Genomic DNA, 17,204 nt, shown 5'->3' with positions numbered 1-17,204 from the left:
AATGAGCACACCTGTGTTTATCAGGGCTCCGGGGCAATCGCACTGAGCACTATTGTTGTACTGTGGATTTTTTCTTCTTCCTCTTTCGGACACAATTTCATCCCACTACTAGTCCTGCAACTCTTCAACAAATTATATATCAAAAAGCAGTTTGATCGGGATCGGTGTGCTATTACTTTTCTCTACGGAATATGAATTTTCCGCAACATAAGTCTTTGCATTGAAGTGAATGGGACGGCTGTAAAAAAATGAGTGAAAAAGAACAATAATTGGAGATTTTTTAAACGTCTACTTCTCCAACATAATTTCACCTAGAGATTCCATTTAAACTTTAAACAGTAGACACAAGTCTTGTGTATCGGTGTATTAATCCACGTTTCGATAGGTCATTAAGTTTTTTATCAATCCCTGTTCAATGACCATGATAATTTTTGGAGAAATTCTGAGATTATAATGGGTGTGTATTGCACGGAATGTTCGTGTCACAGTGTGTGACATCATCGCCAGAGTGTAGAGGGAGAGAAAAAATTGTCAAAAAATACATTTTAAAACTGCGCTCCAGGCCGCAAAGTCCACTTTACAGAGATAATTTATATATAGAAATGTAATTCACAGGATTGCTAAATCCTAGAAAGAAAAAGTTTGTACGAAATAGTTTTGAGTTTGTAAAGTCAACGGCAGACACTGCTATTTTTTTTAACACCCCCCTTTCAACTAATTGCTGAATTGCACAGCCTTAAGAGCTGCATATCACCAATGCTGGGTCTTGTTGGTTTTCTGAGAATCTACTGCACCTACTGGTACCTTGTTTACCATGTAGCAATAAAAAATATACTAAAAACCTGGATTAATCTGGTTAGTCACATTGGACTGCTATTATTTTGAACACTACTGTATGTAAAGAGGAGACTTGTGGGCACCTAGAGAGCCTGTTTTCAATTAGATGGCATGACGCCAGAGGCCACGATTGCTTTGAAAATCACCACGCAAAATATTGCGATACTTTGCCGTATCGATTCCCCCCCCCACCTCTACCAACTAAGCCAGAATACGGAGAACTTTTGAGTTCATATCAACATTTTATTTCTTAAACTACCGTTTACATACACTTCATGTCATCATCATACAAAAAGGCATACAATAGAACTTGAAACCATTGAATTTAGTCTCATGGATAAACAGCAATTACACAATTCAGGACAGTTCCAATAAGCCAAACAGACAGAAGTCAGCAAACAGGTGGAGGACAGAGAGCAGCATATTTACAAAAGCTGAAAAAATACATTTTCTTTAAATTTTAAGAGCCCCAGAATCTTCTGTACAGTACAAAACAAGTCAAATATCTAATCCAATGCTACTTTTATGTACCTGTTTTACATAGGAGCATTGAAAAACACCTTGAACATCAGCTTTATTGTTGAGGTTTAATATCAACAATTGTTGAAGCTTTGAGGGGAGCAACAAGTTGATAAACGCAGGAGTTTAATCTTCCAGGTTGTAGTTGGGGTTGACGACCAGAACGGATTCTTCTTCTGTGGTGGCGGACTCGGAGCCCTTCAGGCCGCCCTGAGACAGCTCGATGAGGATGTGATCCTGAGGAATGAGACGCTCAAAGGTTAGTTAAAGCGATCTTAAAGTGACGGCTGGTTTCAACCAGTGACATTTCTGAGCAACACATTGAGAACACACAGAGCTGAGTTCATGAGAGATAAAATAGTTTTTTGTAATACTGTGCATAAGGTGATATTAAGGGTGATATTGTGCGAGCTCATCCAAGAACTAATTCTCTGAAAAGAACAGTGCTTTATAGAGTAAAATGTGGAATGGATTACCACTTGATATCCGTCATGAAAAAGCAAAATACCCTTCAAAAAGAAATTAAAGATGTACTTTGTCAGTGGTTAATGTCAGGTGTTGGGTTTATTTATTGTTTTTTCGTTTATTTTGGTTGAAAGGACGCTACTTTTTATAGAAGCGATGTTTGCCTGGATTCATGATGTCCAGGATTACAATCAATGATACTGGTTAAAGCTGTGGTTTTTTTTTGGTATTTTATTTGTTTTCTGATCAAATGCACTATGAGCTGCACTTTGTAATGTACTTTGTGCTGCATTTTGTAATGTATTTTGTGCTGCATTTTGTAATGTACTGTGGGAGCGGGGAATATACTCGGCTCTAAAATTATGACCCGGGTTACTCAATGACAGGACTGGGTCATTTAAGGACAGTAGAGTTCAGAGTTCAGGGGAGGTATGAGGGGGGAGAAGCAGAATAAGGAGGGAGGACAGGATGTGGAGGCTTCAGCAGGCAACAGACACACACATAAAGTTTGAAAGGTCAGTGAGATGTTAAATCTCCAGATGTTCGGTTATTGGTGGTAACCAGGGCATCCCACAGACAAATTGACCAATTGCGTGAAAGAGCCCACCCATTGTACGGGGTTTCGCCAAAACCCGAGAAGAGATATGTAAGTTTGGAATCACTCTGTCTTGTGGGGCCATCGGGGTCACATTGCAGAGTCCAGCGCTGAGCATTGCATTTGGCTATATTCTTTCAATAAATGGTTGACTTTATTCATTTGTTCTGAGTGTTTTGTAAGACCAAGTTTAGGAAAAAGAACCCGGGTGAGAGTTGGAGGCTGTAAAAGCTTTACGCTCTAACAGTACTTTTGTGCTGCATTTTGTAATGTATTTTTACTGTTAAAGTTGTTGTAGGACTGTTGAGTATTACTTGTTGGAATGTGGAGCCCAGGAAGACTAGTGAACTGCCATGGCATAAGCTAATGGGGATCCTTTAATAAAACATAAAACAGTTTTTGCAGAGACTCACATAGTGCACCAGCCGGTGGAGGACCTTCTCGATCAGACCCTTCTTCTTGACCAGCTCCTCCTCCGAGTCGATCTCTGACTCGATCTCGCTCAGATACCAGTTCACCACGGCGCTTTTCTTCAGCTCCTGCTCCTCCTCGGCTGCAGCACAGACAGCAGTGTAAAGATTAGACTGAATAATAAAAAAAAAGTGTGGAAATTGGAGCTTTCTTTTGGTTATAAAGAGAGGCGTCTCTTACCTTCCTCTGCTTTGCGTAGATGCAGGACCAGCAGGTTGGAGATGCGTCTGTACTCGGTGAAGGAGAGGCGGAGCGACGGTTTGGGCTGGCTGCTGGGCTCCGTGTGGCCGTTCACACCGTTGGCGTGCCCGTTGGTTCCGTTGACGTGCCCGTTGACGCCCTCAGCGTGGCCGTTCATGCCGTTCACTCCGTTAGGGACGGCGTTTCCTGCAAAGATTACAGTTGCATTAGGCCGTTTTAAGATGGAGACGATCTGGACAAAAGTGGCAAAAGACGCAAAAGTGGCAAAAGACGCACAAGTGGCAAAACACGCACAAGTGGCAAAAGACGCAAAAGTGACAAAAGTGGCAAAAGACGCAAAAGTGACAAAAGTGGCAAAAGACGCAAAAGTGGCAAAAGACGCAAAAGTGGCAAAAGACGCAAAAGTGGCAAAAGACGCAAAAGTGACAAAAGTGGCAAAAGACGCAAAAGTGGCAAAAGACGCAAAAGTGAAAAAAGTGGCAAAAGACGCAAAAGTGGCAAAAGACGCAGAAGTGGCAAAAGAGACAAAAGTGGCAAAAGACGCAAAAGTGGCAAAAGACGCAAAAGTGGCAAAAGACGCAAAAGTGGCAAAAGACGCAAAAGTGGCAAAAGACGCGTTGCATTCTCACTTTTTATTCCACGTTTAGACGAGCGTCTATAGGGGGAAATCTGCTGCATACGGTGACGCAAAAGTCGGTGAAATTCTATGTAGTGTGCAGCAGGTGGCTAGGTGGTACTATGAAGCACGCATAGACACTTCTATTCTCTCCTACTTCTCTTCCTAGTAGCACGAAATAGAATAGAAATAGAAATAGATCCAGTCTGCAGGTCTCGTCTGTCACGTCTCTTCATTTATATGTTAATGTGCACTCTGTCAGTACCTTCCTCCTGCTGCTGCTCCTCTTCCTCCATGTCGTCGTCCTGCTCCAGGTTGACGTCGGGCGTCTCCACTCTGATGATGGATTTGTTCAGAAGACGGAAAGCTTCCTTCACATGTTTGGGCTGCACCTGAAGACAGAAAGAGAAAAGGTTAACATTGTGTCATTACGTGATCAAATTAATGTTTATTGATTTAAATGTACTTATTTTTTTACTTTAATATTTCTACATTTCCTTTGCATTTTTTCAGTTGAATCATATTTATATAAAAAAATCCACTGTTAAGACAATTAAAAAAAAAAGTTTAATAAATGCATGTTTCCCAACTAAATGAGTAATCATGATAAATATTAATAATCCCAGAAAAAAGAAAAACACATAAAATATGGATCATATCCAGTATAGGCCTATAACAACATACACATTGTTTGCTATCAAACTGTTAATGTGTTTTGTTTCTTTTGTTAATAAATGTTTTTTTGTTTAAATTGAGACTCATTTTTATCATGTAAATGGAGGGAGAAAATGCAATATCGGCTTCAAGAATCAGCCCAAAAAAAATCGGCAGCACATATCGGGGATTGGTTAAGACTGATGTTAAAATAACCGGCATCAGCCTTAAAAAACCCATATCGGTCGACCACTACACTGTATTTGACCTATATTAATATATGTCCCACTGCTTAAGAACTGAGTTGAAAATGACATAAATACATGATACATACATGCCAAAATGAACATATAAACCTATAATGATGGAGAGCATGTGGAAAAAATGTGGTGTTTTTGTCCAACATGTCCCGTTTCTTCTCAAACCTGGTCCTAACCCTCCTGACTACCTGTGTGACCTGGAACGTCACTGTGGTCAGTACTCACCTCGTCACAGCAGTGCATGCGGGCCATGCCCTCCGACAGGCGGATCATGCTCTCCAGCTGCCGCACCGTTATCCTCCAGGCAGACTTGGTCACGCCTCCAGAGCCGTCACGCTGCCGGAGACGCTTGTACTGCTCCACGATGAACTCCTCCGACTCACTGGAGATCTACGAGTAGGATATGAAACAGTTAATGAGGATCACAAGAGTACAAATGGTGAGGACACACACCGCGGGTGCAGAAAAATACACAAACACACACCTTGGGTTTGAACTGGCGAGCGAAGAGCAGGTATCTGCGGATCTCGTCCAGAGAGTACAGTCTGTCCACAGATTCCTCTCCGCGGGAGTGCAGGTCCACGATGCGCCTGGCGATGGCGTAGTCCGTCACCTAGGAGACGCAGGTCAACATGAGCATTAAAGCAGGTCAGAGAAAACATTAATCTGGCTCGTTACAGCAACAGATAAGAGGATGTTGGATTTGAATAAGAATAACCAACATTTATCCAGTGTTTTATTAATTAATTATGTACATTTTTTTTTAAAATACCTACAACCTCTCTTGTCCTCTCTACTCTGATCTGTGTAAACAGTCTACAGTTAAGATTTCATCTAATTGTCATGTGACTGTTGGTCTCAGCTAAGGCTGGGCGATATAAAAGATATCAATATTTTAAAATGTGATATGGAATTAGACCATATCGCATATAGTGATATAGATCGATAGGGTTTTTCATATCTAGTTATTTTGTAATGTTTGTTATTCTTTTCTCATATAAATATATTTATTTCAGAAAAAGATTTAAGATTTTTTCTATTTAAATGTGCACTTTATGGAGTGTTGATTTTTTTTTTAAAAAGGTACTCAATACAATATTGTTAAATAAACAGTTTCAATAAATCTACATGTGACATGTCATATTTGACTTTGACTGTACATTTGCTCTCACTTTGCGATAAAAATATCAGGATATATATTGTATATCAATATTCAGCCTAAATATATCGGGATATAACTGTTGGTCCGTATTGCCCAGCCCTAATCTCAGCAAAGTCATTCATGGCTGAGGAGTGCAGAATTTAATATTTTTTAAAGTTTAAAGTTGTTTAATGCAAACAGTTTATTTTCTGAGACTTTTTAAAAGAGACACATTGGTGAAACATCACCATTTTAGATTTGGATATTTTAGATTTGGTTATTTTTCCTGACAGAAGGGTTTGTCACATTTGTCAGAATGTGAAAAACTACTTATTTAGATAATTTTAGTATTTATGGTTTCTGGCTTTAATAAACTGTGTAATGTTAGTTATTTTTATTATAACAAGCCAGCAGATTCTGGGGCTCAGAGGGTTGAAACCCGTGCAGTAACAAATGCAGACTGCAGCGTGTTCACTGGTACCTCGTTACAGTCGTCCACCAGGATGAAGAAGAGGTCGAAGCGGCTCATGATGGGCGCCGTCAGGTTGACGTTCTGCTTCAGACTCTTGCTGCGGTCGTAGCGTCCGTTGACGGGGTTGGCTGCAGCCAGGATGGAGGTACGAGCGTTCAGAGTGGCCTGGAGGAGCAGAGCAAACATCTGGTTAAAATACTGCAGAGAGGACTGAAAAGTAGGGACGGGCGTTTGCGTTAAAGAAGCTTGAGTTGGCAGCTTCCTTCCAAACGATCAATTAATCACTATGTTTTTATTCATACTCCAGTATGTATAAAAACATGCATACATGGGTAAAATAAAAGGTATATATACCAGGAGGCAACCTCCGGGTCTGAGCAGGGAGGCAAACCAGGAAGTGCCTTAAGCTGCATTCTACCAAAAATTCCAGCAGGGGGTGCTAAGTTTGGCTGCAAAAACATTTTTGTCCATTCATTTCAATGCAAAATTTGAAAACTTCTCACTTGATTTATTACCTCAGAAATGTTTTTTAGGACAACACTATGGTCTCAATCACTAGTAAACAATCTTCTTCAAGACAATCTGATGTTAACAGTGTAAATAACGGCCCCATTTAGAAGAAAATAGAAGATAAAGAATCGTATGATTTGGGGCGGGGCTACCTTTGATTGACAGGTCACTAACAAGGCGAGCCGTCACCAGGAGAGAAGCAGAACAATGTGTATCCACGGCAACGTGTCAATAAAGTTATATATAACGTTATATAGATATAAAAAAGGACGTTTAGCGGTTTGGTCTCATAACTTTGAGCCTTTCACTGTATTTTCACTTAATGACAGTTTATTTGAACGTTTTGTTCATTAAATGTTTGGTTGGACTAACAGACACTCCAAGGAGTCGCTGCTCAGTTTTCTGAGGTCAGTAACAAACATTTAAACTAACATCCCAGTTAATGCTAACACGAGTCAGTCAGGTTGATAAAATTACAATTAAAAAATACACAGATAGATTAAAAATTCTACATGATCGACCAAATTATTAACGACCATTAATCGATCATTCATTGATTATTCCCATCCCTACTATAAGGACTCCTTTTTATTGGATTATAACAGTGAATCTTGATGATAAACTTCTTTATTAGTCGTTCAGGGTGTTGAGGTGTTGTGGTACCTTGACTCCAGCCTTGGTGATGCTGATGGTCTGCTGCTCCATGGCTTCATGGATGGCCACCTGGTCCTTCAAGTCCATCTTGTCAAACTCATCGATGCAGCAAACACCCTGCAGCAAAACACCGTCATTAAACCTCTGGAGTCCAGGAGATTTTGGTTCAAATTTGTCACCTTCCTCTGCATTAATTTCTGTCTCTGTTCAGCATCTTTCAGTCTGTCCTTACATCACATGCATGGCTCCTTTTTCTCCACAAAAACTTGGCTATCAGTCAGATTTTTCATTTTATTTTAATTAAAGTATAAAGCTGCCAGGAACCCAAAATACTTTTTATTTTTTTATTTTTACCATTTATACACACAAAAACAGCAGAAAAATAAATAATAAAACTACAAAACAGTCTATTTGCATGTAAATTAAAAATAGTAATAGTTTTCATTGTAGAAAGAAAATTCTCATTTTAAAAATGGTCTAGAAACATAAATGTCACACTGAAAGCTCCTATGATTAAACTTTAACTGGCTTTCTCAGCTCGTCTACATATCATATATAAATAAAGTTATTACTGTCAATAAAACGTGTATTTTCAATAAATAGATGGACTCCAGAGGGTTAAACCCCTGAACTCCTGTTATAAAGTCCTCCACCTCCTGTTTCTACTGACTGGTCAGACTCACGTTGTCAGCCAGCATCAGAGCTCCGGCCTCGATGACGAACTCGTGCGACTCTTCGTCTCGGACCACGGCGGCCGTCAGACCGGCGGCGCTGCTGGCTTTACCGCTGGTGTACACCGCCCTGGGACTGAACTCCTCCACATGTCTGACAACACACACACACACACATTCAAATAAACACTCAGAAACAAGAACTTACTACAGTCCTATACTTGATGGATTATCAGCAGTGTCTATCCTCGCAGTGTTACTACAATAGACAGTACAGGTACTTCTAAAAAAATTAGAATATCATGAAAAAGTTCAAGTTTTTTTGTCAATTATTTCAGAAAGTGAAACTCTTGGTAATTTTGTGTCTTTTTTGGTCATTTTGTGTCTTTTTTTGGTCATTTTGTGTCTTTTTTCTGGTCATTTTATGTATTTCCTTGGTATTTTGTGTTATTTTTGGTAATTTAATGTCTCTTTTTGGTCATTTTGTGTCTTTTTTTGTGTCATTTTATGTCCTTTTTGGTAATTTTATGTATTTCCTTAGCATTTTGTGTCATTTTTGGTAATTTTATGTGTCTTTTTGGTCATTTTGTGTCTTTTTTTGGTCATTTTCTATATCATATCAAGACATTTTCCATGGTTTTCTTGATAATAACCAAAATCATTATCAATAAAACCATGTTACATGTCTAGATATCAGCTCTTAAATTAAACTCTTATCAGCTATTTTTGTTGTTATCATTATATGTGTCCAAACAAATGTTCCTTTAGTTGAACCAGGCATTAAAATGAACAAGACATTGAAGAAAACAATGGTCTAGTAATTTGTTCCATGACTGTATATATATAGAACTATTTACAACCTGTCCTCTCCTCTCTGGTCTGTGTAAACAGCCTGCAGTGCAGCCAGATTTTCAAATTATTTTTTGTCAAATAAGCATTGAGAAAGCCAGAACTTTGATGGATGACCAGCCGTCTATCACCTACTTTAGGAACTGGCTCTTGGCGGTACTCGGGTCTCCGACGATGCAGACGTTGACGTCTCCTCTCAGCGACGTTCCCTCCATGGTCGTCTTGGGAACGCCTCCGAACAGCATCAGCAGTACGCCGCGCTTCACCTCGTCGTTGCCTGAAAATCACAGTCACACCCACAGTTTTAAATCACTTCAACGAGGCTCTCCTGGCTGGAGAAGGGGCTCCGGAGTGGGCGGGGCTCTACCGTGGATGGTGGGGAAGAGGCTGGTGCACAGGTTGTGGTACAGGTTCTTGTCCTGGCTCATCTCAAACACCTTCTCCCACTCCTTCTCCGTCATCTGGCTCTTGATGCTCTCTGCAGTCTGCTCCTCGTCACGCAGCTCCTTCCCGCCAAACTACAGGAAGAGAAAACACTCGGGAGTGAACACCAGGAGCCGGATTCACCAAGCATTAAGAAAATAAAAGCTTCTTAACCCATAACAACCCAGACGTGTTTGTCCTTAAAGGTAAATTATACCACAGACCAAGTGAACCACATAGAACACATTTATGATGTTTCTTTTTTTAAACACTACCCCTAAATGTCAAAGATCTGTGATGTGTCATATACATTACATTGGGCGTTTATGGTATTTATGTTTATGATATTTCTTATTTTAAAATTTAAAAAAAATACATTTTCTGCTTACAGAAACACAAATTTGCCTTTTTCTTTGCATCTCCACAACATTTATCAAAATTGTGACATTAATAGTGCTGTTTAAGTAACAAAATAAGAGTAAAATAATAAAAAATAAAAATAACCATGTGCCTTTTTGTTTGCATCTCCATAACATCAAAATTGTGACTTTAATTTGTTCAGGAAATATGGTCAGAACAAGTTAAACGTAAGACAGGAAACCTTATTAATGGATTAGGATTGATAAATAGGTTTAAATTCAGCCTCGGAACAAAAAATACGCTTTTTGAAATTAGCTACTTTTTCACATTTCTGTTTCCAGTCACAGCCACATTTTGGAGAAGTCACTTCCTGTCACAGTCACATGACCACCACACCAGGTGTTGAGTATGTGTCACTTAGTGATTTAATGAGATAATAGTCTAGTAGAAATTTCTTGAACCCAGAAATGTTGAGTACCCTAAAGTTTTATTGGAGAAATGTCATCTATAGGCCTAATGGATGGAATTTAACTTGGTTGCTAAAAGTTGCACTTTGGGCAATTTGCATAATTAGCATAATAAGCTAATAAAGTCAAGACACCACAGGTGAACAGGGTAAAAAAATTAAAGAATAGATATCACCATGAAACTTTTTCAGTTGATTACTTATGTTAAGATGAGAAAAAAATGTATTGCATGTTTTTTGTATTTTAATGTTTACATATGCAAATGAGGCCATATCTCATCAAATATGCGCTTATTTGCATACAGACAAAATCACAGCGTTTGATAAAGACATGCTCTGAGTTGAGTCTGAGTTGGTGAAAACCTTTGTGGAACCTGGTCAGGAGGCAGTATAAGAAATTAAGTGTCAATTTCTGGGTTTACTATTGGGCCTATGGGGATTATGACTAGACTATAATGTGAAGCATAAAGCTGAATATGGGAGGTTCTAGAAGATTTAAAGTGTTACACCGTCACTATGGGTTCTTATGGGTTAAGAAGACTTTAGTGAATCGGCCCCTGGTGTGTTTGGAGCTTTATTTGCTTCTGCAGGTTGAGTAATGTCTGATCATCATCCTGTGTCTCTTACTCGTGGGTTGGTGGGCGACACGTTGCAGGCCAGGAAGGCCAGCCTGTAGGAGAGCTCTCTGACCCCCAGAGCCTTCAGGCCCCTCAGACCCTCGGCCTCGAAGCCCGCCGGTCCTCCAGGGACCCGGGTGCTGGACTCTGCTCGCACACCTGCAGACGGGACAAAACAGTTTGAGTGTTTCTTAATGTCCTACGGACTGGTATATACAGCACAATCACAGCTAGGAGACAAAAGTTATGATAATGGAAACTACAAAAAAATGGAGGCTCCAAAAGCTACAAAAAGGTTTGTGCAAACGATTTATTTAGATTTTAAACGAGACACGTAGAATAAAGAAATTGATAAAATATCACTATTTCGTGCTTTGATTTGGTTATTTTACCCCGTCTCAGATAAACAGCTTCATGTGTTGATTAATAAAACATTTATTTCTCTCCCAGAGGCAGGTTTTGGGGTTGAGTGAATGAACTGGAGGCCATCAGACGTACCTGGAGTGTTGAGCTGAGAGACGTCCGGTACGACGATGAGGCTCCCGGTGAAGTCGCAGCGGTCTCCAGCCTGAGCCGTCTCCACCGCCTCGGCCCTCAGGACGATCTCCAGAGAACGGGGGATGGAACCACGAGGTAGCTCGGCCTGAGTCTCCTGGATACGCACCTGGACACAGAGACAGACATCACAGTCCTTCAGTCACGTCAAAAACACACTCATAGATACTGGCTTGGATCTATGAGTGTCTATGAGGGCTCCTACAGCTTTTCCACAGTCAAATTTAAGCACCTTCAAGATGCATTAATGACATTTATTAGAGGCGGTCAGTAATTCAGCCAATTGTCTGATTTAAGTATCCTTCTCACCTAAATTTCAGCAGTTTATTCAAAATCAAAAGCACTTTCAAAGCTTGAAAACATCATTTTAAATGTTCACTCATCGTTACCTTCTGGAAGTCGATGAACTTGGACTTGTGCGTGTCCAGGTGGAAGCGGGCGCGGTTGTTGCAGACGGGGTTCCTGCAGACGGTCGGGGGGGAATACTTGAACTGCTGAGGGACGTCTTTGATCAGAGCCTGGCAGTCCATGCACACGAAGGTCCCACTCACCTGCACACACACATTATTATTATTATTATTATTATTATTATTATTATTATAGAGGGATAATGTTTAAGCGTAAATGGATTTATCATCCTTTGTTACCAAGAAAATACATAAAATTACCAAAAAAAAAAGACACAAATGACCAAAAGAGTTAGGCCTCCTTTTGCATTAATTACTTCTCATTTTATACTGAGACACTGGAGTTTTGTGTTTTCATTATCTCTAAGCCAGAAACATCAAAATTACAAGAAAAACAGGCTTGATCTGTGTAATAAATCTATATAATGTATGAGTTTCGCTTTCTGAAATGACAGAAAACAAATATTAGACTATAGACAAAAAATATTCTGGGTGGTCTGGGTGCATGTGGTGGTCGCGGTGCATGTGGTGGTCTCGGTGCATGTGGTGGTCGCGGTGCATGTGTTGCCTGCAGGGTTTCTTACCAGTTCAGGGTGCACTGGGTGGGTCCTCACCACCTGACCGCTGATCCGGACCAGGGTGCCGATCCGCATCGACGACAGCTCGCGGATCCTGGATTCACACAAGAAAAAGGTTGATGTATTGATCTCACTTCATCCATTTAATCAGAAATACTTTCTAAAAACTACGGGGCGGCTGTGGCTCAGTTGGTAGAGCGGTCACCCACTGATCGGAGGGTTGGTGGTTCGATCCCTGACCATGGCAGCCTACATGTCAAAGTATCCTTGAGCAATATATCAGTGTGTGAATGAATTCCCAATGGTGGCAGGTGGCCCCGTTTAACCTCTGCCACCAGTATGAATGTGTGTGTGAACGGGTGAATGAGTCAGTCTGTAGTGTAAAGAGCTTTGAGTGGTCGCAAAGCAACTAAAAAAGTGATATATAAGTGCAGGTCCATTTACTATTTATTAACAATATAATATTCCAACAAAGCAGCCAGAGATGAAGTGAAGGTGTTGGTGCTGGTCTCACTTGTGTCTGGTGGGCAGATCCTCCAGCGCCACGTAGAACTCCTTGTTCAGAGGAACATTCCCGTGATCCCGAGCAAAGTTGCGCACCGCCCGACAGAGGAACGGGTAAACTCTGGAAACAAGAAGCTTCATGTTAGTCCACAGCTGCTGATGCACCTTATGGAGAGTTATGGTTATACTGGGCTTACACCAAAATACTTCCCCAGTCCCAGACTACAAACTGAAACCGAGTTTTACTGGAGTCACAATGCTCCCGTAAAATGTATAAATAAATGTATACATAAATAAGTAATAAATAATTGATGATTAATGTGTGATCAACTTAATGAAAGTTGATGGAGCTGATTCATATAATTATTCAATTAAACACATTATAATTAAATAGGACATAAATGTAAATCATGAATTCATTTCTAAATGTTCCTTTCCTTTATTCTTCCTTTTATCTATTTTACTGTAAAATAATCAACTTTTCATGTGATATAAACAGAAACCCTTCTTCAGCTTTGTGAGGAGCATTTTGTGGCGTCTTCTCTTCTTTTAGTTGTTGTTGTTGTTGTTGTTTTCAACACAAACCACTGAGTCACACACTAGAGCAGCTGGAGCCAAAAGCTGCTTCTCCTCCATTTAGTCAGTTTTTACTAAGAGCATGATGGAAAAACTGCTAAAAGAATCTAGTTGTAGTCTGTAAATAGTTTCCTGATAGATTGACAGTCTGTCTAAAACCTCAGTGTGAGACTAGAAACTCTAAACTCTAGATGTCTTTAGATGGGACCAGGTGTGACACCAGAGTTTTCTCCAAATCGTTCCAAAGTCTCCTGGTGTTTATGGAGCATTAAAGTGTCTCACCTGTAGTACTCCTCCTGGATGGTGGTGGCCAGCTCCTGGTTGAAGCCCTCCAGGTCTGTGAAGCTGACCAGCAGCGTGTTCCTCTCCGGGCGGATCAGCTCCTCGGCCTCCCGCACGTACTTCACCTCCCCGTCCCCGCTCTGGAACCTTACATATTAAAAAAACATTTTAAAAGATATTATCAAAACAAGACCGACTAATAGCATCACATCTTTATGGTTACTGATGAAGCAGATTTTTTTTTTTGGTGATAAATTTTTTATTGTTTTTTCCCCATTAAGTTTAACAACAAACAAGCAGGCGGGACGAGCATCAATTGGGCAATAATAGCAACAAAGAAGATAAAATGGTAGTGTAGCATAACAAACAAAATATAAATAAATAATCTAAATAAATAAGAATGGCAATACTGCCAACCAAACCAAAAATATTGAGTGTTGAAAAATAAGAAAAAGTATAAAAAAAAAAAAAAAAAAAAAAAAAAAGTAAAAAATAATAATAATAATGAAAAATAGATATATTTGTTTTCGCTTTCTGGGGTGGGGATTCTGTTCTGAGTGTTCCTGTATGTCTGTGTTTTATTGTGAAAAAACTTAATAAACAAAGTTAAAAAAAATAAATGAAAAATAGATAGACAACCCCCCTCCTGCCCCCCAAATTTCAAGGCTTTGTCTTCATGAAGTACACTGACGAACATACAAACACACATGTGAACACACATATACACATGGCAGTTCAGAGAGCAGATTGTTTTAAATGCTGCTCGTCCAGAGCCTGTTTCCGGTCGACAACAACACAATGGAGCCTGTTTCTGTCTCACTTCTCCTCCATCAAGTCTGGAATAACTTCTGGCTTTTAAATCGCACAGAACTATGTCATTCTCTACAATTGTTTTTATCTTTTGTTTTATGTCTTTTTGTAACTTGTCTTTGTAAATCACTTTGTAACATGCGTTTTGAAAAGTGCTCTATAAATACAAATTATTATTATTATAATACATCACAGGGCTGCTCTATGATGGAGAAAATCAAATATGATGCTATATTTGACTAAAAACTCATATTGCACGACAATACTGCAGGGTTAACATCAGTGCTTTCACTAAATATTCACACAATAACCAGCGGTGGAAGAAGTATTCACATCCATAACTGAAGTAAAAGTACTAATACACACTGTGAAAATACTCCACCACAGTAAAATTCCTGCATTCAAAACTTAAACTTAAACTGAAGTAAAAGTACAAAAGTATCAGCATCTAAATGTACTTTCTGTAGGTTTTCCGGCCGACAACAACACAATGAAGCCTGTTTGTGTCTCACTTACTCCTCTAAGAAAGCCTGGAATAACTTCTGGCATTTCTCCGCCAGCTCGTCCTTCACCATCTCTCCGACATTCTCGGCGGCTGCTGTGGCGACATCCATCCTGAAAAACACCGTCAAAGTGGAGAAAACAGCGAAAACCAGAGAGTTTCTGCTGTCTGACGGACGCTCAACACGCTGCAGGAGGACAGACGGCAGAGAGGCAGTTTCGCGCGAAAAGAGAGACACGTGACCTTTGGCGCGCCGCTTTCGACCAATCCGTGACGAGATGCAGACGTTCTCTAACTTGTAGCCAATCAGGAGGGAAACTGTCAAGTGACGTCAGGGGCCTGGTGCTCTTTTCGCGGCACGCTTCCTGCTTCAATGTAGTGGAGTAAAAAGTACAATATGTGCTCCTAAAATGTAGTGAAGTAGAAGTATAAAGTTACATATGTGGAAATATTCAAGTACATCGTTAAATTTCCCCACTGGTTTATATATTATATATATATATATATATATATATATATATATATATATACTATATATTCCCCATACTATATATATATATATATATATATATATATATATATATATATATATATATATATATATATATATATATATATATATATATATATATATATATAATACATGAATAAATGTAGGAAAATATAAATAAGTAAATGAATACATTTATAAATAAATAAATACATGTGGAAATGTAAAAAAATAAATGTGGAAATAGTTAAATAAATAAATGAAAATGTAGAAATAAATGAATAACTAAATACATAAATACCTCAATAAAGAATAAAATACACGTAAAATATATAAGTTACATTTATTTTTTTAAATGTATATATCTATATATCTTTTTTTAATCTATTTCTTTCTTTTCTTTCTTTCTTCTTATGTCATTTTTTCGTCCCTTATCCTCACAATACCTCTTGTGGCAAAGCTTTCTTTAATCCTATTAATTAACAGCCAAACATCACTTTTCTTTTTTTCTTTGCGTTATGACAATCATAAAAGCTGGTGTCTTATCTCTGAACTTCTGATTAATATCAACGTGTTTGAAGCAGTATTTCATGTGAACATGTGTGTTTCTGCAACTACGCTCACTTTTGACTCTCCCAAATTAAAAAAATCAACCTCTATGAATTTCACTTTTAACCATCAGAGTCTGTAATCCATATTAACAGATACACAAAATTGTTTATAATCGTTAAGATTTTAATCTGGAAAATGTTTATTTTTTATGGTTTTCAGCACTTTTTCTTACAAAATGTCCTTACCGCAACATTAAAATAACATTTTCCTTTTTGAATTTCTACAAAATTTTAAAACATTTAAATTTATTTTCATCAAGTTTTGTGCATCATTGTAAAAACTGATATAAAAAAAAAAAAATTAGGGGATTTCATTGTTTTCGCTATGCCATGGAAAATTTAGACAGTAAACTTAGATGTTGATTGTCTTCATGCACTAAAAATAAAATATCTGGCTTTTTATGCCATATATTGTAATTCTAATGTGGAAATCATCTCTACTCATGTGTCAATATATATTTTCACTAATACAAATCATAATAATAATAATAATAATAAAAATAAAACATTGTTGCGGTAATGACATCTTGCGTCGGTAGGGACACAATGTGAATGGCAAATGTTAATAATGTAACATTAAGAATAAGCTGCTGTAGAGACAAAACAAGATATTATCATGTCAAAGATAGTAGAGGTATTGCAGTTAAGACAGTCAAACTGATTTTCATGTGTCAAAACTATTATGGCCTAAATATACATTATATATATATATATACTACATTAAATATGTATATTTAATATAGTGCTGCAGTTCCCCACCGGGACCACTAGAGGGCAGAGAAACAGTTAGAAACATGTAGTGACTGAGAGTGACCACTAGAGGGCAGAGTGTTCATGAGGCAGAGAAACAGTTGTTGAATGTTTTCACAAGTCACAAGTAATGCTTCCTATACATCAGAAGACTGAAAAGATTTGGAAAAGACTCCTGGAAAACCACCTGCTCCCATCTAAAGACAAGAGTTTAGAGTTTCTAGTCTCACACTGAGATTTTAGTCAGACTGTCAATCTAGCAGGAAACTATTTACAGACTACAACTAGATTCTTTTAGCAGTTTTCCCATCATCTCTTAGTAAAAACTGACTAAATGGAGGAGAAGCAGCTTTTGGCT

General features: G+C 38.7%; 1 protein-coding gene across 3 annotated transcripts; it reads right to left on the bottom strand.

The window, feature by feature from the left end:
- Positions 1-1,059: 1,059 nt before the first annotated feature.
- mcm6 (minichromosome maintenance complex component 6) lies at positions 1,060-15,226 on the bottom strand. Of its 3 annotated transcripts, XM_059344691.1 has the most exons (18): positions 15,010-15,224; positions 13,684-13,830; positions 12,836-12,946; positions 12,328-12,415; positions 11,726-11,887; positions 11,280-11,445; positions 10,792-10,940; positions 9,283-9,433; positions 9,051-9,192; positions 8,079-8,220; positions 7,405-7,512; positions 6,241-6,396; positions 5,103-5,231; positions 4,844-5,008; positions 3,970-4,096; positions 3,068-3,274; positions 2,830-2,969; positions 1,060-1,593 (listed from the first exon to the last, which is right to left on the bottom strand). In XM_059344691.1, the coding sequence occupies exons 1-18, from the start codon at positions 15,105-15,107 to the stop codon at positions 1,483-1,485; spliced, it is 2,499 nt and encodes an 832-aa protein (XP_059200674.1). In that variant the 5' UTR covers positions 15,108-15,224; the 3' UTR covers positions 1,060-1,482. The 3 variants fall into 3 exon arrangements, with proteins under 3 accessions (XP_059200674.1, XP_059200676.1, XP_059200675.1); XM_059344693.1 differs by lacking the exons at positions 12,328-12,415; positions 12,836-12,946 and having other exon boundaries at positions 11,726-11,824; positions 13,770-13,830; positions 15,010-15,226; XM_059344692.1 differs by lacking the exons at positions 12,328-12,415; positions 12,836-12,946 and having other exon boundaries at positions 11,726-11,828; positions 13,771-13,830; positions 15,010-15,226.
- Between the last annotated feature and the right edge of the window lie 1,978 nt (positions 15,227-17,204).

Source organism: Centropristis striata, chromosome 11 (assembly GCF_030273125.1).
Source record: "Centropristis striata isolate RG_2023a ecotype Rhode Island chromosome 11, C.striata_1.0, whole genome shotgun sequence".
Classification (NCBI taxonomy): Eukaryota; Metazoa; Chordata; class Actinopteri; order Perciformes; family Serranidae; genus Centropristis; species Centropristis striata.
This window is presented reverse-complemented; position numbering and strand designations above follow the sequence as displayed.

Excerpts from the sequence above, each read along its gene's own strand:
- mcm6 (XM_059344691.1), bottom strand. The coding sequence starts at position 15,107 with ATGGATGTCGCCACAGCAGCCGCCGAGAATGTCGGAGAGATGGTGAAG. Across the intron at positions 12,947-13,683 it reads ATCCAGGAGGAGTACTACAG|AGTTTACCCGTTCCTCTGTC; the intron begins GTGAGACACTTT and ends TCTTGTTTCCAG. Across the intron at positions 5,009-5,102 it reads CTCGCCAGTTCAAACCCAAG|ATCTCCAGTGAGTCGGAGGA; the intron begins GTGTGTGTTTGT and ends TCCTACTCGTAG.